The sequence below is a fragment of the Limanda limanda genome, chromosome 16 (assembly GCF_963576545.1).
Source record: "Limanda limanda chromosome 16, fLimLim1.1, whole genome shotgun sequence".
Taxonomy (NCBI): Eukaryota; Metazoa; Chordata; class Actinopteri; order Pleuronectiformes; family Pleuronectidae; genus Limanda; species Limanda limanda.
In genome coordinates, this window is record NC_083651.1 from 26,347,095 (window position 1) to 26,372,366 (window position 25,272).

The following is a 25,272-nucleotide window of genomic DNA, read 5'->3' on the forward strand; positions in this document are numbered from 1 at the left end:
CGGGAGACAGTGAACGTCCCTCGCATCTCACTCACACACACACACACACACACACCTGGTGTGGAAATAAATTTAAAAAAAATAAAAATAAAAAAATCATAAAAAAATTTCAAAGTTAATAAAGAAAGTTATGTTGAACCAGCCCACTTCCGGGTTAAATCACACCCACTTCCGGGTTAGGCCCCGCCCACTCCGAGTACGGATACGGATAATTCATATGGTTAACAGATACAGATACAGATAATGCTCTACTCGCTCATCCCTAGGAAAGAGGTTGGGTAGGGAGAGGGGTCCCTGGCTGGTTAAGCAGAGCTCAGAAGAAAGGAGAGACACCCACCTCTCCTCTGGGAGAAGGAACTGGGCTTTTAGTTTGAAAGTTGTGTCCTGGGGCAGGTTTAACACCTAGGTGTGAAGATGAAGCACTCTGGGAGACTGAGTTTTGGAAGCTCTACTTTGTAGGCTTTGGCTACAACTGTAGGCCCAACTACTGTTCACAAATAGTAGGTTCCAACACCAATTTGTGTACATGTTGGTCAATCCTGGTGCTAGGGCTGCTCTTAAGGGGCGCTGTTCAGCTATTTGCCCACACCAATTCCTTAAAACCATATGAATGTCTTCGGGGGGGGCTGTTGTTATACACATGTAGTTTGAGGGAGATTGAACAATTGAACAATGTACACTGAAGTTACAGTAATCTCCTCTGTCACAAGAAGCCAAAGAGTAGTTATTGCAAGATTAAATAACCATTTTTCCTCATTATTTGTTAAATTACTTTATTTACTTTATGTATATACTTATGCAGTGATGGGAACAGACATGTGCTTTTTGATTTTCTAATTGATTACATTTCTGACCAACAAAATGACTGCATTAAATGTCACAAAAATAAAAAATCTGTTAGTGGCCAGTAGCTATATATGAGACCAACCCATCTATCAATGAGATCAGTATAATAAATACAGTTATTAAATGCCAGATTACTTTAAACAAAGACTTAAACAATTTTGAGGAAACAATAGGTGGAATAAGGTTTTAACATTTAACATGACATTGTATTTGCTGACAGTGGAGGGCATGAAGGTGGTGGAGATTGAGAAATGTCGCAACGACATCAAGAAACTCCGTAAAGAGATGGCATCAAGACACAACAGGTGACAGCTACAACAGTAACAATTGGTAAATGGTCTGTATTTAAATCGTGCTTTTCTTGTCTTGACCACTCAAATCACTTTACAGTACATTTAGCCATTCACCGATTCATAAAAAACAGTCATACAAAATGGGGTGTCTGCCCAATAATAATGCCTAGATCCTCACATTTATTGCAGCTCATGCTTCTATTGAGCAGCATAGTGTTATCAGGACATCTGCATTACATTGAGCATCACCATACTCTAAATGTCAATATGCACAGTGGTTAGTAATTAATTAGAATGCAATTTCCATGTTACTGCAGTAGTAGCGAAAATAGTAGTAGTAGCTACTGTATTATGGGTTCAAAGACCGAAAATTTGATAATTAAAAAATTATTTAAGTAATTTATTCAGGTTGCATTTAAAAGGTTATTTCTTTACATCAGTGATGTCCCATGTGGAAATACAGTATATCAAAATGTTACAATAATAAAGATAATACAGTTAATAAAAGTAATTGACAGATAAAAATGACCACAATCAGTATTTAGGTGTCGCTTGTAGTTCTAGCATTAAACCTTAATAGCAGCTGTTACAATGGGTATAGTAACAGACTGCTGTAAGATCATTGTTAAAACTATTTTGGAAATAAAGGTAATTTAACAGACTTTGGATATTATACAGTATATACACAGTATGAAATGTTATTATTTACTCTTGTTTTTTTTCCTAATATGAAGCTGTTTTCTCTTGATAGTAACTTCTTGGAAGACAATAAGAAGCTGACTCCTCGTAGAGATGTGCCCTCCTATCCCAAGGTAAGGCTTTACTAGAAAGTCTCCACTGCACAATAATCCTCATGCAAGACCATTTTTGCGTTCTTACCTTAAAACATTTCTTACAGTTCCAACTTCAGAAAAGTCTGTAAATGCATAAACATGTACAATGCAACCTTTGTGTATTTGCACAAAAATACACAAGAATAGCACATAGAATAGTGTAAAATACATTTTCGGGGCTATTACCATCTGTAACTACTTGAAGGGGGTCAGTAGGGACCCTCAAAGTATGAAAACAGTCACTCCACAGACTTTGTCTCTCCATTCTAAGAAATATGTTATCGAAATGTCTCGTTTCGTACTTCCTCCCCCGTATGAGTCATACGAGATCGCACTTCTCTCTCAGCCCCACCCAGCCGGAACCAGTCCAGCCTTTAAGGCCCCAATATTAGAGTATAAGGCAACTCTCCTTTTCTTTTTATCAGCATCAGTAGTGGAATTAAGGGACCTGCTTAAGCAGTGTTGTCACTTGTCACTTGCCACAAGCTATGTTAATTCCTTAACACTAATTTTGCGCTTCAACATGGTACGACTGCACATATGATTCTCATTGTATGAGCACTTGTATCTTGTATGTGACGTTACAAGGGGTATCATGAGCCAAAGAGCTTCAGTCTTACCACAATCCTCTGGTGAAAGTAGTAAAATGTTGGTAAATGACCTGAAAAAAGCTTACATGGCGACCTTTAAAGGGGCCATATTATGCCCATTTTACCACAAGTTGATATGGTTCCTTGGGGTCTTAATGAAATGTCTGTTACATATTTGGTCAAAATACCACACGGATCATTTAAAACAGCACCCTTTTTACCCTGTCTAAAACATCCCTCCTCAGAGTGACCTGTTTTGCGTGCCTGTTCCTTAAAAAGCTAATGAGCCAGCTCCCCAGTTGTTGGGTCGGTAGACATGCCAGATACCCAAATTAACGTGTAGAAGCACTAAAAAAGTGGAATTTTCATAATATGTTCCGTTTAACATTCTACAAGTCATGCCAGCCGTCATGACAACTGCGCTGTTACACAGAATAATGTCAACATAATTATGAGGTATAATTTATATGGAATACAATCCATTAGTGTAATTTTTTATTAGAATAACAGCAGACTAATTTCGTGTGGCTCCTAGGACAGGACTACAACACATGTTAATTGTGTTGGTACTTGAAAGAAAGTAAAAAATACGAGAAACTTAAGCCGTTTTCAGACATGACCGGTCAAAATTATGGTGGTTTCAATCTAGTTAAACTGGCCTCCCAAAGTGTTTGTCGAAATATTTACGAGAAAATAAAAAATATATATTTAAATTCAAAAAACACATCAGCTCTAACGTTACCTCCTCTATGACCAAAGTCAGACTCAGATGGTTGTAGTTCTGGCCAAATACACTAATGAATTCATAAACAATTTACAGAAAGACAAGCTGTATTTTGGAAATTTACATTAGCCTGTTAAAAGCTAGTATGACCTCCAATGGATATTTGTTACACATTTAAAGCAGCAAGAATTTTGGAACATATAGTCAAGTAATTGGGTTGACGTTAGTATTTATGCGAGAACAGTAAAGTTGGTATGTTTAGATGTTTGCCCCCAAGCTCGGCAGGGGTGGACAGGGTTAACTGCGAGCTCTGTTGCCTTCAGTACATGCTGTCACAACAGACCATAGACGCCCTCAAAAAACCCTACTTTGACGTCTGGCTGTGGGAAGCCAATGAGGTAAGTCTCACAACTCACAGCTAAACCTGTCTCACCCGTAATTCCTCCCTTTCCTCTCTCCCTATGTCCCATGTCTTCCTGTCTATCCGGCTGCCTGCTCTGTGTGTGTGTTTTTTTGTGTGTAGTACCATCTGTCTGAGGAGACACTAGAAGCTCTTAGATTTCCTACATTTGAAGCTTGGCATTGGGAACCTAATGAGGCGAGACTTGCTCTGTGATTAATTAATTAATTAATTTTGCATTAAGGCCATGCTAATAATGTTTAATTTTGTTTTATATTTTGTTTTCATTGCTGATTTATCAACTAATTGAGTTATAAATATCAATGGATGAATATGCTTTTAATAAGTTCTAAATCAGTCAATATTATTTCCTTAGTCAAAAGTCTTTGGTTGAAGTAAGATGTGATTTTAATTGGAAACTCAAGTCTCTGGATAAAATTTATTGAAAAAAACTGTCTTATGGCAGACATTTTGTTTTGTAAATAATGTTGAGTGCTTCACCGATTTAGCATCACACTTGTAAAGAACCTGGTTGACTCATAATTAAAGACTTAAAAGGATCAAAATCGTTACAGCTGAACTGCTCTTGTTAAGCCCTATGATACTTAATTGTGATTTGTGGATATGGGCTATACAAATACAATTTGACACATCCGTTTTTTTGTCCTACTTCATGGTAAAGGTTGTGAAAAGTGTCTCCAAAGAGAATGGCATGTGATAAATATTCTCTCTGGCTAAAATAAGACTGAGAAATGAGTTACTATACCTTTCTAGCCACTCATAATTTCTGCCTGCCTGCTACTAAGATAACAAAACAAATTACCAACTCCATTACCAACCACTGTCAATGGTTAATTGTACATGATTTATGTAGGCGCCATAATTTGACAAGGAAGAGGAATGTTTGTAATATACTGTCAGCAATAATGGAGTATTTGAGTAGACACATTGTATATCAAGCAGTCTTGTTGTAATCATAGTCCATGATCAGCAGCCACCACGATCCACCATCATGATCAGCTGACACCATAGTCAATAATCCATCGTCATGATCCACTGCGGCCATCTGGATCCACCATCAGCTGCCACCTCGATCATGGTCCACCACCACTATCCACAATCAGCTGCCAACACGATACAGGAACCGCCTTTGCTATCACAATCAGCCAGCACGATACAAGATGCGCCATTAGGATCACGATCTCTGATTCACGATCCACCCTCATAATTCACGATGTGGCTGCTGCTGTGGCCCTGGATTTGCAAACGATAAGGGATAAGGACTCCTGGGAAGAAGTCAAGTCAGGAACATGTATAGATGAGATATTAATTTCTTTAATGTGATAAGGAGGGAGAAGAAGATGTGTCATGTGTCCCCTGACATTCTAGACCAGGGCTCAGAACTCAATGCTCTAGCCCCTCATGTCGCTCTTAACCCCCTCTACAGTGCTTCCGTGCATAGTGTACATGAATACATTCATATGATTTGTTCATGAACGATGAACTGAACGAATCAGTTTTCATATGATCAACGTGAACGTGAGTGAAGGTCACTCAGGTCCATTCATCGTCATATTAGGCCATCATGTGAAATATAAGGACAAGTGTGTGTGTGTGCTCCCAGATAGCACAAACACACACAGGCCCTGGTGCTCCGCCCTGCCCACCCCCACTCACTCGCTCGAAGACATGCAGTGAGATCAGAGCCCGTTCATGTGAAGCAGCCGGTAAGTGACTTTGTTGAATAACAGTGGAAACTGTGAAAACAAAGAATTTCCCTGGTCAAGGCTGCTCAGAGATCATAGCAGAAGTTGCATTTTGTTTGTACCGTGGAGGAGTTTCTCTGTACTCCTCCACTCTGACCTGCTCTCCCTTTAACTAACAAACGCTCATCACTACTTATCAGGACCGGATCATTACATTAACTAACTTAGTCTTGGCTCCAGAGTTTATGAGACTGCATTTAAACATCATAACTTGTCATGACTTGTTGACGAAATGGACGCATAGTCAGGACTGAGTGTTAAAATGACCTGAGCATCTATATATAAATATAATGAGAATAAATTGGGCCTAGCACAGAACCCTGAGGAACACCGAAATTAACTTTGGTGCGCACTCTTCATTAATATGCACAAATTGGAATCAATCTGAAAAATACGAAACAACCCAGGTGAGGCCAGTTCCTTTAATGCCAATTAACTCTTCGAGTAGTCTGTATGATAAAATTTGAAGATCAATAGTGTTAAATGCTGCACTAAGATCTAACAGGACGAGGACAGACGCAAACCCTTGATCTGAAGCTATTAGACAGTCATTAGTGACTTTTGCCAAGGCTGTCTCCTTGCGATGATGAGCTCTTAACCCTGACTGAAAGTCCTCATATACATTACTTTCCTAGAGCAACTAACACAGCTGATTGGCTACAACCTTCTCCATGATTTTAGACAGGAGGTGAGATTGGATACCGGTCTGTAGTTGGCTAAAACCTCCAGGTCAAGGGTGTTTTTTTTTTGAGAAGGGATTTGATAACAGCTAGTTTAAAGGACTGTGGTACATATCCTGATGCTAATGATATTTCTCTTTCAACATTCGTTCGGTATCTCACTATGGGACACGCCCTCGCGCTGTCCCCCAGAAGCAATTTTACATTCGCCAGCCCTGACTGGCAGGCAGACGTGAAGTCTGTCAATAGAGGAGGGACCTTCTACTCTATATAAGACCGGATGTCACGTCATCGCCTTTAGTCTAAAACCTCTTCTGGCTCATAGCGGAACAGTCGCCCCAGCAAACTCAGACCCACACCAGTCAGCTCACATCGCATCTGGCAGCCCTGGGTTTTGCTATAAACTTGGAAAAGAGTGTTCTGATTCCAACTCAGAAAATCACATTCATAGGGCTGTCCCTCGATTCAGTCACGTTCAGAGCGCGTCTGTCTGCGGAAAGGATAAAAGCTTTCCAAGCTTGTCTGGCACTTTTTCGCAGGGGGGCGTTGCTAAAATTCAGGTCGTGCCTCAGACTGTTAGGACTGATGGCCTCAGTTCTGGTGGTCACTTCACTGGGTCGTTTACACATGAGACCAGTTCAGCGCTGGGTAGCGTCGCTCAAACTGAGCCCGACACACCACCGTCATCGCCAGGTCTTAGTCTTTATGGCCTGCGTCCATGCGCTGCGCCCATGGAGATGCACGAGTTTTCTGACCAAGGGCGTTGCCATGGGAACTGTCATGACACGGAGGGTTATTACAACAGATGCCTCGCTGGCTGGCTGGGGGCCACACACGAGGGGAGGACAGTGAGCGGAACTTGGACTTGCAGTCCGCTCACATAAATTGTCTGGAACTGTTGGCTGTATCGTTGGCACTGAACAATTTTTTGCCCCTTCTCAGAGGGCAACATGTTCTGGTCAGAACGGACAATAAAACCGTGGTGGCATATATCACGTCATCTTCACACATTGGCACACAGACTTATTGTGTGGAGCAGTTCTCACCTGTTATCCCTCAGGGCGAAACATGTGCCGGGCACACGGAACTGGGGAGCGGATTTGCTCTCCAGGGGCAGCCCTCGCTACAAGGATTGGAAACTCCACGGCGAGGTGATAACGCAGATGTGGAGAAAATTCGGCCGGGCTCAGGTGGATCTCTTCGCGTCAGAAGAAAACGCACAGTGCCCGATGTTTTTCTCCCTGACCGGCCAGAACGCCCCGATGGGGGGGATGCTATAGCGCACGTACCATGTACCCCCATGGTCTCATACAGTTCTGAGCGTGGGGTCAGTCACAAATGTCCCTGTCTGACTGACGGATTTAATCGTTCCTCAGTGGTCTTTTGATAAGCTTATCTGACAATACGGGAGTCGCTATATCCCATAGTGAGATACCGAACAAATGTTGAAAGAGAACTTAAGGTTAAGGAGTTAACCCCAGTTCTTTGAAACATGAGTGAGGTTTCTCACCAGATCACCCTCCTTGCCTGGAGCAAGGAAGAGGTGTGCTTATTTTTTAGACTAAAGGCGATGACGTGACATCCGGTCTTATATAGAGTAGGAGGTCCCTCCTCTATTGACAGACGTCACGTCTGCCTGCCAGTCAGGGCTGGCGAGTGTAAAATTGCTTCTGGGGGACAGCGCGAGGGCGTGTCCCATAGTGAGATACCTCACTCATGTTTCAAAGAACTGGGGTTAACTCCTTAACCTTAAGATTTATTGTATTCATTCAATTACTATTAATTAGGGGTAGAATTTCTCGAACACGAGACTACACTGGTAGGGTTAGGGTTAAGGAACTGTCTACATGACCCTAACACTCCTGCATACCTGGCGGGCGTGGGGATGAAGGGTTCCCTGGGTTGTGTATGATGAGAGACCGGGGGAGCTGGTAGTGGGGGTGCCAGAGCTGGAGATGGAGCATGGACAGGAGCCGTCAGCGTGGTAAGGTGAGTGGAAAGGACAGGTTATGGAGAACTTCCATAACCTCCTGTAAAGCTTTCTCGTGCTGCCCCACACGAGCTCCTTGGGTGTATAGCGCCTGTGTGGTTTTTAACAGCATCTGCGGGGTCCATTTTGGCCTGATAAATCTGTTAAGGATTGTTTTTGGTTGGACCCCAAAGCAGGCTGCTGGCAGGCTGGAATATTCACGGGAAGACTGGAACACAGAAACAGGAGCGAGGAGGACACGGCACAGGAAGACAAAGACGAGGACGAGCTGCTTGGCACGCGGGAGGTCTGCGTAACACGGGAGGAAAATACGGATTAGTCAGTAACAAAACACAAGGACAAGAGAGCTGAGGGAAATACGTGCGGATGCGCTACCGAACAAGCCGGAATTATCTGGCAGCGTAGTGGAGTCAAGAGCAGGCTTTTATTGAGAGGTGATTTGATGAATGAGAGCAAGTGTGCCTTGTCAACTGCAGGCGGGGAAGCCAGCCACACCCCCTGCCACACACACGACCTGCAGCGAAAGAACAGAAAGGGGAGGGGGAGAGAGAGAACACTAAAACAACCAAACACAGAATCATCACAGACTATTGTATATAAGCAATACTTATTTGTCCTACAAATAATTACAACAAAAGCAATGCGAAAATATTGATTTTAAAAAATCATGCCATAGAATTAAAGATACAAAGAAAAAATAGGTATATAAAAAAACACGTTACATATAACATTTATATAACATATATATTAAAGCTTTTAGAATTGGACAGTTCAATGTTCCGTAATAATTTTGAATCCAGAAAGCTGCTCATAGACTGTGGAAGTGCATCAATAATGGGGAGCAACATAGTGTAGCGACTAGGGATGGGACTACAGGAGTTTTCATGTTCGAATATTCATAACGTTATTGAACAATTATTCAAATATTCATTTTTCAAATGAATATTTGAATAATACTACCTTACAGGCTAGCCTACTGTAGGCTCTGAGGAATGGCTAACAAACATCAGGCTATTAAACAACTGCCTTCCTGGATTGCCTGGGCATACATTATCTATCACAGGCCCATCTTAGTGTTCTTGTTCATGAAAATCAACATATTCACATGTTCTGGGGTAAGACCATAGGGGTAAGACGTGTGCGCAGTCGATTCACTGTCAGTCCGCAAGATACCGGAAGATGTAGTTCTCATAATGTGAAGGACTAGAACGATTATTCATTAGGCTTGGATTTTTATTCGAATAAATTCTTAATGACGAATATTCATTACCAACCCTAGTAGCTACCCTGTCCAGGTTAGTCTTTCAAGCAGGGGCGTCGTGAGGCCTGTTTTAGGGGGGCTGAAGCCCGATGCCGTATCAGGCGGTGATGCAGCCAGTCAGGATGCTCTCTATGGTGCACCTGTAGAAGTTGCACAGGATCCTGGAGTCCATGTGGAGCCTCCGCAACCTGCGGAGGAAGAAGAGCCGCTGCCTGGCTGTCTTCCTGATGGAGTCTGTGTGATGGTTCCAGGTCAGGTCATCATTGATGTGGACCCCGAGGAACTTGAAGCTGCTGACTCGCTCCACCGGGGTCCCGTTGATGAAGAGGGGGGCGTGTTCCACTCCTTGTCCCTTCCTGTAATCCACGATCAGCTCCTTAGTTTTGCCGACGTTGAGAAGGAGGTTGTTGTCCTGGCACCAAGATGTCAGGGCTCTGACCTCCTCTCTGTAGGCCTTCTCATCGTCGCCGGTGATCAGGCCTATGACAGTGGTGTCGTCAGCAAACTTAATGATGGTGTTGGAGCTGTGGGTGGCCACACAGTCATGCGTGAACAGGGAGTACAGGAGAGGACTGAGCACACAGCCCTGGGGGGCACCGCTGTTGAGAGGCAGGGTGGAGGATGTGGAGCTGCCGATCCGCACCGCCTGTGGCCTGCCCGTGAGGAAGTTCAGTATCCACTCACAGAGGGCGATGTTGAGCCCAAGGTCTCTGAGCTTGGTGACGAGCTTCAGGGGCACAATGGTGTTGAATGCTGAACTGTCGTCGACGAACAGCATTCTCACATATGTGTCCCTCTGGTCCAGGTGGGAGAGGGCAGTGTGGAGGTCATTCAGGCAGAGGGTTTTAGTTTTCTTGGGAACAGGGACAATGATGGTCTTCTTGAAACATGCGGGGAATACAGACTGGAGCAGAGACATATTGAAGATGTCTGTGAACACATCTGCCAGCTGATCTGCACACACCTTGAGAGCTCGGCCAGGGATGCCATCAGGTCCAGGTGCCTTGCGTGTGTTGATCTGGTTGAGAGATCTCCACACGTCTGCCCTGGATATGACGGGGGGGGCAGTGGTCCTCCTGGGCCTCTTCGATCTCCCCAGCTGGGGGCTGCTCTCAAAGCGGGCGTAAAAAGTGTTCAGATCCTCTGGGAGAGATGCAGACACATCATCAGTACTGCTGGTCTTAGCTTTGTAGTCTGTGATGGTTCTCAGTCCGGCCCACATGTTCCTAGTGTTGGAGCCCTTGTAGTGGGACTCCACTTTGTCCCTGTACAGTCTCTTAGCACTTCTTATAGCACTCCAGAGCGCGTACCTGGACTTCCTGTATTCCTCCAGATCCCCTGAGATGTAGGCAACGGTCCTTGCTTTGAGTTTAGCATGGACGTCACTATTAATCCAGGGCTTCTGGTTTGGAAATGTTCGTACAGAAATCCTGGGTACGACGTCATCGATGCATTTGCTAATGTAGCAGATGACCGCGTCCGTGTACGTGGTGATGTCATCATCCTGGAACACGCACCACTCCGTCGTGCTGAAGCAGTCCTGATGAGCCGAGTCTGATTGGTCGGACCTAGGGTTGCAAAATTCCAGGAATATTCAAAGTTGTGAAAGTCCTGGCGGTGAATGGAGACCCCCTCGGGAACAATGGCGGAGTCCGGGATCGATGAGTCGAGCCAAGTCTCCATGAAAGCCAATCAGTGTGTGTAAGGTAGTCACAATGCACACTGCATTAGTGGAGTAAGTGAGCTGGATGGAAGTTTGGGGTTCTCAGTAGGCCTGCTGCGATTCGTCAACGTCATCGATTACGTCGACGCTGAAAATGTGTCAACGCTTTTTTTTTTTTTTAAACCGCTGGGCACACACCCGGCGCCCTCTCCTCCACGCAGCCGGAGGCTTGGTGTGCGCCTGCATCAAGTTTTTTTTGGGGGGGGGTCCTCGTCCACGGTGTCGCTGGTGCGGGGGCTTCCTTTCTCTTGGACCGCGGGGCGGTGTTCGTCGCCGGTGCGGAAGGCGAGCCCTGGACGCATGTCGGGTCCTTCTTGCGTCACCTCAGCTAAGGCGCCCGCTGGGGGAACTCTCCGTTCGCGCGCGCGGGGGGGGGGGGCTAGCCTGAGTCCAGAACATGTGGACATGCTGACATCCAGAACATGTGGACATGCTGACATTCTTACATTACAACACACATGTCTAACTGACGTTTGAGTCGGATTTTGAGCTGGACACCATTGTTTCTTATACTTTAAACATGTTGAACTTTGTTTAAAATGCAGACCTAACTTTTTTATTTTGATAAGGGGTTAAATAGAAACTTTGGTATCTTTTTGAGTTGCACTGCTGACTCAACTTATAAGCCCTCTTTTTTATTTTTTTTGATCATGTTGGAGTAGTTTAAACCTACAGTTTTGCACTTAAATATTTGAGCCTTTGTTTACATTTTGTTTTGTGCTGCATTATACGATGATACGATTATACGGTCAAAATAAAATTAACTGAAATGAAATGGTCAATTCGATTTTTTTGGGGGAAAATTAATCGTTTAGATTTATCGACTAATCGATAAAATAGTGTTTGGTGGCAGCCCTAGTTCTCAGTGAGTTTTATTTTGTCTGTGTGTTATGCCTGATAGAGTTTTACCTTACTGCTTAGATATTGTATAAGATCCTCTGTAAAAGTTAGCACCGAAAGACCAGCCAGTGCCCTACTATATGCACCTGCGCTACAATATACACTTTTGTTTTTTGTTCATAGCTTTGTATATGGTACCGGAAGATCCCTCACTGCATACAGACACATCACAACTGCTTTCCTTTGTTCTTTCAGATGCTGAGCTGCCTTGAACATATGTACCATGACCTTGGCTTTGTTAAAGACTTCACTATTAACCCCATCACACTCAAGAGATGGCTGGTGAGACCTGGACCACGGAAATTCAAATAGATTTACAGAAACAAAGCAAGAACTTCCAGATTCCTGACCAAAGTTATAATTGCACAACTTCAATGTTTATGTGAAAAAACACAGAAGAAATAATAACCTGTCTATTTATTTTTCTCTCTGCGTAGTTATGCATTCATGACAACTATAGGAATAACGCCTTCCACAATTTCCGCCACTGTTTCTGTGTCACCCAGATGATGTACAGCATGATCTGCCTCTGCAGCTTACAGGTAATCAGCTTCATAAAGATGTGACTGCTGTGAGGCCTCACCTAATAATGACTTGAAACTGTACACTTAATAGCAAAACCTTTAACAACACTAATCCTTGTTTTGTACTGTAAAATGTATGGTTAACACAGCATTAAAACATTAAGATTTTAATATAAAGTAAGTATGTCAAGACTTTCATAGTCAATGTACTCATCATGGGAATTTCTAAATTATTAACAATGTTGTAAGTCGGGGAGCTTTTTTTGAGTCTGACAAAAATACACCTCCATCGATATATATTTCTGTGTGAGGTTTTGTTTTTAACTGGACCCGAAAGCAGACGCAGAGAGGGATTGGTTGTGAATGAAAAGAGTCTCTTAATGGAGAGCTGGGGTAGGAAGATATCAGGCTGGTGGCTGGCTGAAAGTGAGTACACGATCCTGTGAGCAGAAGAAGAGGCAGGCGGGTGTAGGCTCTGGCGTACCTGAGGCACAGGAGAAAATAGTAATAATAGATTCCACTAAAAGTCAGCGCAGACAAAAGTGTATACCACTGAGGTGACTGACAATATGGCCATGAGTGGAGAGAAGACCGGGGTTTATATTAGAGCTGCTGCTTATGTGATTGAGACAGGTGTGGAGCTCAAGCCAGTAGCCAGGAGTGAAGACTGCGCCCACGAACACACACACATATGTACAAACATGCACACACAGGAAAGGAGGAGAAAAGGAGGGGAGCATAGAGAACAGGGAAAACACAAGTGTAATGGCTTGAGCCATGATACTCTGCTTCTTTGAACCAACATTTTTGTTATCTCCCCGGCATATAATGCAGTGCAATATAGTGATCAGTATACAGTGCTGTCAATCTGTCTATCTGCAATCATTTAGTTCCTGGAGCAGAACTCATTAACCATCAGGAATGATTTTCTGGTATGTGAATCGGGTAATAAATTTGAGTCTTATTATCGTTTAGTCTCTATATTTGGAGTTGAATGTTTTTTTCCCCCTGTATTTCCACGGCAATACGTTTTACTTGGCTAAGTTGAGATGTTGTGCAATAGGAGTAAACTTGACGTTGGCTAATTATTAATAATCATGAAATATGATTATTAAAATAATAAAATTATTTAATTAAAAATAATTAAAAATGATAAGGCTATCACTTAAGAATAGTAAAAATAATTAATTAGAAATGATAAGGTTATCCATTAAGAATAGTTAAATAATTAATGAAAACAATAAAATTATCAATTAGGAATGATACTATCTGTAATTATTACTTATCGTAGCGGGGCACCACCCTGGTTACAGGGACCAACAAGTCAATCTATAAATATCAGTCTCATCTGATAAAAGTTAAATTAATAATCTCAATAGTTAATATTAATGATTATATAATAAACAATGAAGGGTTTTAAGTTCGAGCACAGGCTATCATAATCCAGCTGTATTCACATACATATGCACAAATAATCACAGAATACAGATAATTTAATTACAACAGCATTTATTAAAAAGGGGAAATAAAGTTTAAGTTATTTAATGATTCATCATTTTAACAAACTCCAATATTTCAAAGATAACAACAGCAGCAGCACTTATCACAATTCAGAACACACATGTGAAACCTATGGTCTATGTATGTATGTCTGTGTGTGTGTGTGTGTGTGTCTGTCTGTGTCTGTGTCTATGTGTGTGTGTGTGTGTGTGTAAGAGAAAGGGGGAGTGGTAATGACGTACTCTCAAAATGGTGGTCTAACTCACCGGGACTACAACCAAAATGGCTCGTATTAGGAATGTGAAGCCAAGAATGGAGGAGAGAGAAAGGAGGAGTGGCAATAACAACTCTCAAAATGGTGGTCTAACTCACGTTATTCAAAATGGAGCCTATGTTAATGACACCATGCGGCCGAAGCCCAAAATGGCGGTTGCCACGTGAATTAAAACAAAGGAATTTTCAGACAAAGAGACTTCTTTATCTCTGCTTTGGCCTTGGGGCCGAATGGCTTCACGATGCGTTCAGGCTCTCTAAGCCTAGAGTTATCTAGGTAACTTGAAATGTGTGAATACAGATCGGACGTGTTTATAGGTAGGTTTAGGAGAAGAGAGAGAAAGAGAGAGAGAGAGAGAACATGCAAGGAAATATCAAAGGAGCTCTTAAAAACACCGTCAGAGACAAGTTTAACAATTACCACTCAGTACCCAAGCGGCGTTGTGTGCTGAAGTTTGACCGGTAAAGTCTCTGTAAAGTTGGTCAGACGGTCACAGTGCAGGTGGAGACGCTTCGTCGCGGCGCTAAAATACTGTAACACCATAAAACAAGGCCGTAACACCGGTACCGGAAGTGCCGGCTCGTCACGGCTAAACAGGAGACACGGAGGTCCCACAAACAAATACACTCAAATATTAAACGACACGCTAAGTATTAAAACTAGTCTCTGCCCAGACAAAATAACCTCTTACTGTAACTGTAGTTTCGTGGGGTTGCATGCGCGTTGGCGCGGATATCCCGGAAGTTTGGTGAATAAAATCGTGGCCTCTCAAGCTCTTTTTCGCTGGGTCGTCTGCTGCAGCGGGCGTCGTGCTGGGCCGAACCGGAGCGGATTTTCTCGTGCTCTTTGACGGGATGAGTCTTCGTCTTCTTCTTCTGTGGCAACGGAGATCGTGCTGCTGATCAGGAGCGGATTATTCGTGCTCCTCAGCGGAATGAACGTCGCGCTTCTGCAGGGAACAGCTGTTTTGAAGCCGTTTGTAGATCGTTTGAAAAAAAGGAAAGTCTGTGTGCAACTCGCCTGCGAGTGAACTTCCTGTTTCGATCTTTTCAAGTTAAAATAACAAAAAGTCCTATCAAAATAAAACGTTGACTAAGATAAGAATAAAGGCAATGAAATGAAATAAAACAAACGTCTGTGAGTGCCGCCAATAGCAGCTGGAACATCTGGAAAGACCCGAAGGTCTTGTTCAAAAGTCTTTATGCAGGGTAAAGGCAGCGTTTTCTGTGGGCTCAACAGTTTTATACCACCTGAGGAGTTCCTGCCTCCTCAGGAAGTGGTCATGGGATTCAGTTGGCTCTCAGCCAATGGAATGTCAGGGTTACGACCTTAGTGGGCGGGGATTCGACCTCAGTGGGCATTTTAGGATCACAGTGGGGGTCCTCTGAAGGACACCCGAGATGCTTCCCCCACCAAGGAGAGGCTCCAGGTCGGCTGAAGAAGGTGTGGATTCAGATTAGAAACCGGTAGAACTGGTTTCAGGTTGGACTACAGCCATGGCCAAAAGTTTTGAGAATAAATATTCATTTTCACAAAGTCTGCTGCCTCAGTTTTTATGATCGCAATTTGCATATACTCCAGAATGTTATGAAGTGATCAGATGAATTGCAATTAGTTGAAAATTAACGAAAATTAACTTAATCCCCCAAAAACCATTTCCACTGCATTTCAGCCCTGCCAAAGAAGGACCAGCTGACATCATGTCAGTGATTCTCTTGTTAACACAGGTGAGAGTGTTGACAAGGACCAGGCTGGAGATCACTCTGTAATGCTGATGGAGACAAAATTGCAGACTGGAAGCTTTAAAAGGAGGGTGGTGCTTGAAGTCACTGTCCTTCCTCTGTTAACCATGGTTACCTGCAAGGAAACACGTGCAGTCATCATTGCTTTGCACAAAAAAGGCTTCAAAGGCAAGGATATTGCTGAGAGTAACATTGCACCTAAATCTACTATTTATCAGATCATCAAGAACTTCAAGGAAGGCGGTTCAATTGTTGTGAGGAAGGCTTCAGGTCGCCCAAGGAAGTCCAGCAAGCGCCAGGACCGTCTCCTAAAGTTGATCCAGCTGAGGGATCGGAGCACCACTAGTGCAGAGCTTGCTCAGGAATGGCAGCAGGCAGGTGTGAGTGCATCTGCACAAACGGTGAAGACTTTTGGAGGATGGCCTGGTGTCAAGAATGGCAGCAAGGAAGCCACTTCTCTCCAGGAAAAATATCAAGGACAGACTGATATTCTGCAAAAGGTACAGGGATTGGACTGCTGAGGACTGGGGTTAAGTCATTTTCTCTGATGAATCCCCTTTCAGATTGTTTGGGGCATCTGGAAAAAAGCTTATACGGAGAGAAAAAGGTGAGCGCTACCATCAGTCCTGTGTCGTGCCAACAGTGAAGCATCCTGAAACCATTCATGTGTGGGGTTGCTTCTCAGCCAAGGGAGTGGTACCAAAACGTCCTCCGAGAGCAACTTCTCCCAACCATCCAAGAAATAATGCCTTTTCCAGCATGATTGAGCACCTTGCCATAAGGCAAAAGTGATAACTAAGTGGCTCGGGGAACAAAACATTGAAATTTTGGGTCGATGGCCAGGAAACTCTCCAGACCTTAATCCCATTGGGAACTTGTGGTCAATCCTCAAGAGGCGAGTAGACAAACAAAAACTCACAAATTCTGACAAACTCCAAGCATTGATTATGCAAGAATGGGCTGCCATCAGTCAGGATGTGGCCCAGAAGTTAATTGACAGCATGCCAGGGCGAATTGCAGAGGTCTTGAAAAAGAAGGGTCAACAATCCATATATTGACTCTTTGCATAAGCTCTATGTTATTGTCAATAAAATCTTTTGACACTTATTAAATGCTTGTAATTATACTTCAGTATACCATAGTAACATCTTACAAAAAGATCTAAGAACACTGAGGCAGCAGACTTTGTGAAAATGTATATTTGTGTCATTCTCAAAACTTTTGGCCACGGCTGTACAGGCCTTAGTTTTATTGCTCTTTGTCTGGAGGTCAGATCTCAGGACTGTACCCCCCAACAGAGAATAGGCACTTAATGCAGAACTCTTTATCAATGATCATCGGAGAGACATACCATGTTCCCAGGGTGTGGATATCACTCAATACCCTAGACCTGCACAGTAATTGAACACAATATAAGACAAGGATCAGGCTGTTCATCAGATGGCAGAGGAGTCTTTTCTACATTTGGTGAATTTCCCATTTATTTCAATATATTTCTGTCTGCATGCGAGGCCAAAGAAATTAAGATACATTTTCATTTCAAAATGCCAAATATATTAATCATAATATTTTATTTATTATTTATTTTATCTATCAGATGAAAGAAGCTTTTTACCATTGTGAAACTGTGAAAAAAAGACATGTCAAATAATTATAAATGCTGAAGGTACATAGGAAAAGAGGATCAGGAGGACGATTGGGTTTGATAAGAGGAATATAATGGTCAGAAAAGGGAAAGAGAGAATAACAGGGAAGGAGGAGCTTCTTGTCAGGAAGTCTCCCTCTCAATTTTTCTACCTCTGATATTTGAGAGGACTATTCACAAGAGGCTTAATTGTCATAGGCCTAATGAATGATTATGAAGCATCTGCACCAGTGATGGGCTAACAAGATCTCACACACACACACACACGTGGTTAAACACTTGATTGCTGCATTGTGTAATATAATTTTATATATGTAATATATGTATATGTTTATTTTTAGGAGAAGTTCACACAGGTGGATATTTTGATTCTCATGACAGCTGCTGTGTGTCATGACCTCGATCACCCCGGATTCAACAACACGTAAGACAAACTAACACAAACACATGCATACTCAGAAATCTCAGCCCACATTATAACTATTTATTTTCTTTGTTTCAAATAATTTGTTCCTGCTTTGCATCATTCCTTCCTTCCTCCTCACTTGGGATGGATATCGTGTGGTATTCTTTTTTTTTTTAAAAAGGCTTTTTTTATTTCCAAATATATGAACTGTTTAAAGTAGATTATAAATATAACTAAATACAAAATACTTTTTAACTTGAAACTATGAATAATATATGAACTGTTAACAAAATTTACACTATACTTAAATGAATAATAATAATTACAAAACACACACACTCTCACTCGTGACTCTGACATCAGTGCCTGAGACAATTGAAGACTGAGGGTCGCTTTTCCATCATTCGGAGACCCCCGTGTCTCCGCGGCTGGGGCTGTCGAGAGCAGGTTTCGGGCCACCTTTGTCCCCCCCAAACTGCAGACCCTTTTGTGAAACCTTTCTTGGCGTGGTCTTCGTTCCCCCCGCCCCCAGCCTTTCCAAGCCGACCCAGAGCCGGTCGCGGCGCACCGCCACGGAGGAAATGCACCCGGCGTTGGCTGGCTGGCCCCCGCCGGGGAGAGGTCTCGCGAGGAGATCCTCCCACACCCTGAAGCAAGTACAACGCGGGCAGCGCGGAGACAAGAGTTTTTCCACCGGCAACCGCGCCCGACTCATGCGGGGGCCCGATGGGAGGCGCCCCTTCCCGCGAAGGAAGGAGTGGAAGTGTGAGGAGGCGGGAGGAACAAAGACCTCAGTCTTCGATTGGCTCAGGCACCGAAATGAGGCACCGAAATCTCCGTTGCATTTCGGTCCGGGTAGGTACCGGTTGTATTGTTACCGGTTGAATTGGAACCAGTTCTCGGTACCCAACCCTACTCCTTACTCCACCTTCTCTTTCTCCCTTTCTTACTCTTTTCTTTTTTTTCACATAATCTTCCATTCCTGTTTTACTGCTCCTGCCTTGATCTTTCGGTGCCTATCCATCTTTCTCTTTCTTTCGTTGTTATTTTGCTTATGTTTTCATCTTTCCATCCCCCTTTGCCCCATCTCCTCCCATTACTGTCACCTACTTGTAGCATTCCCTGTGTCTTCTATCTTAGAATTAGACTTTATTAAACATGAACAAACAAGTCAAATTGACCCTGGCAGTTAATTTGGTGCTGCAATGGCAAAAGGTACTGAATCGAGGCACTAGAGATCACAGTTCTCTCCTTTCTTTTTGTATTTGGGCTTAATTCTTGTTTTGCTCCATCCATCTCATCCTACCATTTGTTCCAGGTACCAGGTCAATGCCAGAACAGAATTAGCAGTTCGCTACAATGACATCTCCCCTCTGGAAAATCACCACTGTGCTGTAGCTTTCCAGATCTTCGCTCAGTCTGATTGCAACATCTTTTCCAACTTCGACTCAGAGGCATTCAAACAGATACGACAGGTAAGTCTGTGTGCTTCTGTGTGTTTGTGTATGTTTGTGCATGATGAGCTGTTTCACCTTGTGCTTTGTTTCAGGGAACAATCACACTGATCCTGGCCACAGACATGGCGCGTCATGGTGAGATCCTTGATTCCTTCAAGCAGAAAGTCGACAACTTTGACTACTCAGATGAGGAGCACGTCACCTGTGTAAGGACACTTTGATTTACAAACAACTCGAAGGCTGCTGTGTAGTCACAGACAGTTTTTAAAGATGTTATGTTGCACCAGTATCATCACAACATGGATACACTATAATTAATGACATATAGATTATTGATGATTGTTAATAACACTCTGCATGAGAAGGTCCTGTAGCTGATAAAATAACATTAAACAGCTTAATTTATTTGTGTTGCACTCTGGCCAACAATGACATCAGCTGATTTTGAGGTTTGTCCCCCTGTTCTTCTAATGAGTAGGTTATATCTCATTATATGTTGAAGTTTTTACTAGTGTACAATTTGAAGGAATTGTATTGTGTACTTGTACATTCACATTTTACGTGAGCATGCTCTTTTAAACGTGAATACTTAAATTACTGCCCATTGTTAGCTTTTCTGGTATTCCCTGTTCCTTTTGTTTGTAAAGCTTTGTATGTGGGTCAGGGACAGCCAGTGGCCAGAGGCAGTACGTTTTTATCTATCCATACGTACAGACCTATCTTTTATTGTGAACACAATATCGCATCAACACCTTCAGGAATGTCTTGGAATTTTGTAAAATGTTCAGTTGGACTCAAGAAAGAACTGATTAGAATTTGATCATGGTCATTGGGACCTCACAACCCCTTTTTTTTATGTTGATCGTGTAATCTTTACAACGCCTTAAGAGAATACTTAGTTTTGGAAGTCAAAGTTTATAGTCAAGATTATGGTGTCTTTGGCCTCACAAAACATGTTATTTGGCCTCTTGAACATATTTCAAATCTGCTTTAAATCAATTTCTTTAGATTTTGACCAGTTGTCACTTTGACTCCATGAGCAACTGATATGATTTCAGTGGTCAAAGGTAAAGATCACTGTGACCTAAATTGACTTGACTAGAAAAAGTAATCAGAACTAGAATTTGAATCTTACTCTTTAATTAATTCCTTTTAAACTGTGAGTTTTCATAGAACGCCATGTTAGTGTAATGGAATCGAATTTTAAGTCGCCATGACACACAAAATTGCTGTAATTTCAGTGTACATTGTTCAATCTCCTTCAAACTACATATGTCCCATGCCCCCTGATGGCATTCCTATGAGGGAAGCCCTAGTGCAGACATGGGCAAAGTACGGCCCGCCGAACTTGTCCAGATAAAAAAAAAAAATACCTCTGTGTATTGTCCAATCAGCCTCAAACCTCTTTCACATGATCACAGTCCTGCCCTGAACAGATCCATATGTCAATATTGACTCATCGTCACAGCGCCACCTGCTGGTGACAGGAAGTGAAATGTTTTATTCTTTAATGCACTGCTCCTTGCTGCTTTACAATATACAGCTCAAATGAGCTCAGACAAGTCATAACACTTTCATGGTCAGAATTGTGACATTGAATTTCATCCTTCGCCAAAGGCGACGATGTTGTCATAACTCCACTGTGCATTGTCCAATCGGCACCAAAATTCTGTCACATGATCAGAATCCCCACCTGAACAGCTATATTTGTCAATATTAACTCGGGTTATAGTGCCTCCTACTGATCAGCATGACAATGAAGTTGTTGTAACTCCACTGTAAATTATCCAATTGGGCCCAAATTGATCAGATCCGCGACCTGAACAGATCTATTAGAATGTATGTAGAGATAGTGATAGTGCCACCTACTGCCAACAGAAAGAAAGCCTTACTTTTACAACTTTAATTGCCCGAGCACTAACGGTGTGAAGGCCTTATCGAAATTGAAATTGAAATGATTATAAGGGCACGAGCACCGATAGTGCTCGTGCCCTCACATACCGTGAATAGTGTATGTGATCGCCTTAGCTTGTTTGGATCCCCTTTAAGGTTTGTGACACATTCTACAAGGGGTATGGTCGCTTCATGTGGACTGGTTAGGGGTGTCAGACAGAGGGTGAAAGGAAGCACTGTAGCCATTCATTTTATGAACATGTGAAGCTGTTCTTGTCGAGACTAAGTTAAAATATGGACCTATAAATGGTCATGTTGTACTTTAAGTACATAATGTTAACACTAATATTGCACTCATATTGGTGATATTCTGCATTTTGCTTCCATATCATAAATGCAATTTAATATTAACATTTCTCTACCTTCAGCCAGCATTTAAGTTCTCAATGCTGGAGTTTTATTTGTGACAGTACTTTCACACTTTGTTAATAATATTTTTACATAACCCAAGGATCTGAGTACCCCCCTCGTCTTTATCTACTGCTGACACTTTTACTGCGAGGTACAGGAATTCTCTTTTACTGTTCGTCCTCTGGCAAACCTGCCCATAAAGTATTCAAAATCACCAATACAGAAATAAAATGTTATTATTTATCGACACATGCAGAGTTTAGTTTCATCATAAGATGAATTATTTCATATTAGCCCAGCAGCGCTATTCATTTTCTGGGGTAGCAAGTCAGTGCACTTAAACTTAAAAGTAGGGCTGGGCAAGTTAACTCGTTTTAATCGAGTTAACTCATCCCTTATTTAACTCAGACAATTATTTTTATCTCGCATTAACTCAGGTTTGATTATTTATTGTTTTATTGTGAAAGTCAGGCTTTTATTTTGTGAAAGTCTGTTGCTGACTGCTGCGGAACCGGAAAAAAGAAAATAATTGGCGGATAAACAACCATGGATAAGGGTACAGAGCTTTTACATGGCCATTTTCATTTTAAAGTTCTTCCAGACGGCGGAGTCGACAGAACCAAAGTTATTTGTAACCACTGCCAAGGTGAATTTTCTTATCACCGGAGTACTACCAGTCTAAAATATCACCTAAATGCAAAACACACAGTTGATATCAGCAAATCACTCAACGAAACAGCGAGCGGAGCGAGGCTTCGGCAGACTATGTTAGACGCAGGGAGGAGTATACATTTTTCATAACGAAGAGGATAACATTAATGCCCTGGCAGTGGCATTGAGCTTTAATTTTGTATTTGCTTTGATAATATTGTTAAGTTGAGATTTACACTGAATATTTAATTAACTGCTACTGTATTAAATGCTGATGTTAAAAGTGTTTGCACAACAAATGTTATGGCACTTTCGTTCGTATGGCAGAACATTGAAAATAAAATTGCGCTATACACTACTTTTTAATTCATTATTGGATTTTGCGTATACAAATGCGATTAATTGTGATTATTCAGGGAAATCATGCGATTAATCGCGATTAAAACTTTTAATCGTTGCCCAGCCCTACTTAAAAGGCATTCCTTCTCACTATAGCAGGTTATGAACTATGCTTTTCTGTGTTTAAATCTTGTTAACAGTGGGGCTCAAAGAGTGTACTCTCTCAGACCCATTGTCAGACCCAACTCTTTTCATGGTGACCTATGTCCTCTTACACTGTGCTCTATTCAGCTGAAGATGGTGCTTATCAAATGCTGCGACATCTCCAATGAAGTGCGACCCATGGAGGTGGCTGAGCCATGGGTTGACTGCCTGTTGGAGGAGTACTTCATGCAGGTGAGTCCACTAAAATGGGCAAAATATTTTCAAATTGTGCCATTTTCATTGTAAAAATTATCAAACCCTATTTCTTCCACTGAAAGAAATGGGGTTTACTCTTGATAATATCACAAATGTAATGTCATAATTTTTAGATAAATATTCAAAATGATTCCTGACTGTTAAGGCCAGAGGATTGTTCAGCCCTAAGAGACAAATTGTGATTTGTGAATATGGTGGATACAACAAGAATTAGATTGGTCATTTGATTAGGTCATAATTATAAGATGTAAAGTCATAATTATGAGATAAAGCCAGAATTGTGAGATAAGTCAGAATTATGAGATACAAAGTAGAAATTATAACATACAGAGTGGACATTCAATAAATTCCTTCAAAGGAAGTGGAAAAGATAGCCAATTTATTGATGAAGTGTCAGGAAATTACTAACTACAAGTTTGGAAATCAGATTAATAATTAAATTAACAACTTTAACAAAAGTTGAAGGATATAGAGTTCTTGACACTGTAGAGGTAGGCCAAATTCACACAATTTACTGACAAAAGAATGTGTGTTAAAGAGTGTGTTTCAAAATGGCAGCTGGCCACTAAAGGCTGGCCATGCTACTGCGGCTACCGCTTTTCACGCAGTTTTGTCTACGGACTAGTTTTAATTTATGGTTCTCCAAGGGTTGCACGTGTTGCAAAGCAATTCCTCACCAGGACACAAGGTGGAGTAACATTTTGAGACGCCTTTTTTGTGTGTGGCAGTCCTATCGACTGTTTATTTACATCGCCACTGCTGCGCCTCATATGCGGCCGGTGGAGCCCGGGGAGCCAGCTAGCGTAGCTCTCAAGCAGCCGGTGTAGCTCACGAGCGGCCGGTGGAGCCGCGTCCGGTGGTTAAAGGCCTATATATGCTTCTCCGTTTTGACTGACACGGACTGACACCGACAGAGGAACGCCCCCCCGAGTGACTCGGAGAGCTTTTGTGTACCTCTGACTATCCGTGGGCATTTCGGAGAGCCTAGGGACAGCCCCTGGCTGTGATTGGTACGCTAACGACATCATTTCCGCACAATGTCATTTCCGGAATCTAACATTTCGTGACCTCAAACTTGTTTCATAAAATACGTTACAAGCAAGTCCCCTTCCATGTCAACAGAGGTGTCGAAAGTGTGTGTCTTTGAAAGATGACAAACCGGAATGAAAACAAGCCAAAATGAAATAGGAGTAACAAGGCTATTTTTAAAATGTAAGGAGTAGAAAGTATAGATATTTGCGTGAAAATGTAAGGAGTAGAAGTAAAAAGTCGTCTGAAAAATAAATACTCCAGTAAAGTATAGATACCCAAAATTTCTACTTAAGTAAGGTTACGAAGTATTTGTACTTCGTTACTTGACACCTCTGCATGTCAAGCAGCTCCAGCTCCATCAACAGCCTTTGTCTGTTAGTTGCCATCGTTCACTGTGTGTGAGGAAAGCCGGTAGGAGGTAAATAAACAAACGTGGACTTCTTCTACTAACAAAGAGGTAGGCTTCTCTAAGCTCGTCCTCCTTTGCGCCACCTACTGTTCTGGTGGTGTATTGTTTTCAGCACCCCAGCCTTCGTAGAAGCGTAAATGAAAAAGAGTCCGTGGGATCCGTGCGTTCCTCCGCGCGCAACAGAGTCGGAGTAGCATATTTCGACCTTTAGAGTCACAAGGTCAAATTACATCAGGGGTGTGCAAGGAGGCTTTAAGGTGGGGGTGTTGTAGTGGAAGAGGGATTTTTTTGTTTTGTTCTGCCTGGGGTTAAGAATAGCCTATAGAAATATTTTTTGTGAAAATTCCATTCAGGTCCTATTCTAAAACAACAGACAACTGTAATATGAATGAAAATTATGTCAGATCCCAGCCAAAACATAGTTAAACAGGTTCAAAAGGCTGTTGCACGCAGCGGACAAGAACAAATCCACATATGCAAAATATTTTAACAGCAAGGGCAGAACAAGAGCAAAACATACAGTCCAGCTGTGGCTGTGGGGTAGAGCGGTCGTCCTCCAACCT

At 42.4% G+C, this 25,272-nt stretch overlaps 1 protein-coding gene across 6 annotated transcripts in view; it reads left to right on the plus strand.

Annotated features, from left to right (window-relative positions):
* The window catches only part of LOC133022136 (high affinity cGMP-specific 3',5'-cyclic phosphodiesterase 9A-like), a 159,107-nt gene that overhangs the window by 126,113 nt on the left and 7,722 nt on the right, over nt 1–25,272 (plus strand). For all 6 annotated transcript variants that reach the window (XM_061089148.1, XM_061089149.1, XM_061089151.1 and 3 more), the window contains 9 exons: nt 1,067–1,151; nt 1,891–1,951; nt 3,610–3,684; nt 12,202–12,288; nt 12,444–12,548; nt 18,033–18,115; nt 19,416–19,572; nt 19,647–19,760; nt 23,140–23,244. In XM_061089148.1, the coding sequence (XP_060945131.1) occupies nt 1,067–1,151; nt 1,891–1,951; nt 3,610–3,684; nt 12,202–12,288; nt 12,444–12,548; nt 18,033–18,115; nt 19,416–19,572; nt 19,647–19,760; nt 23,140–23,244 (872 nt within the window). The remainder of the gene's footprint in view (nt 1–1,066; nt 1,152–1,890; nt 1,952–3,609; nt 3,685–12,201; nt 12,289–12,443; nt 12,549–18,032; nt 18,116–19,415; nt 19,573–19,646; nt 19,761–23,139; nt 23,245–25,272) is intronic.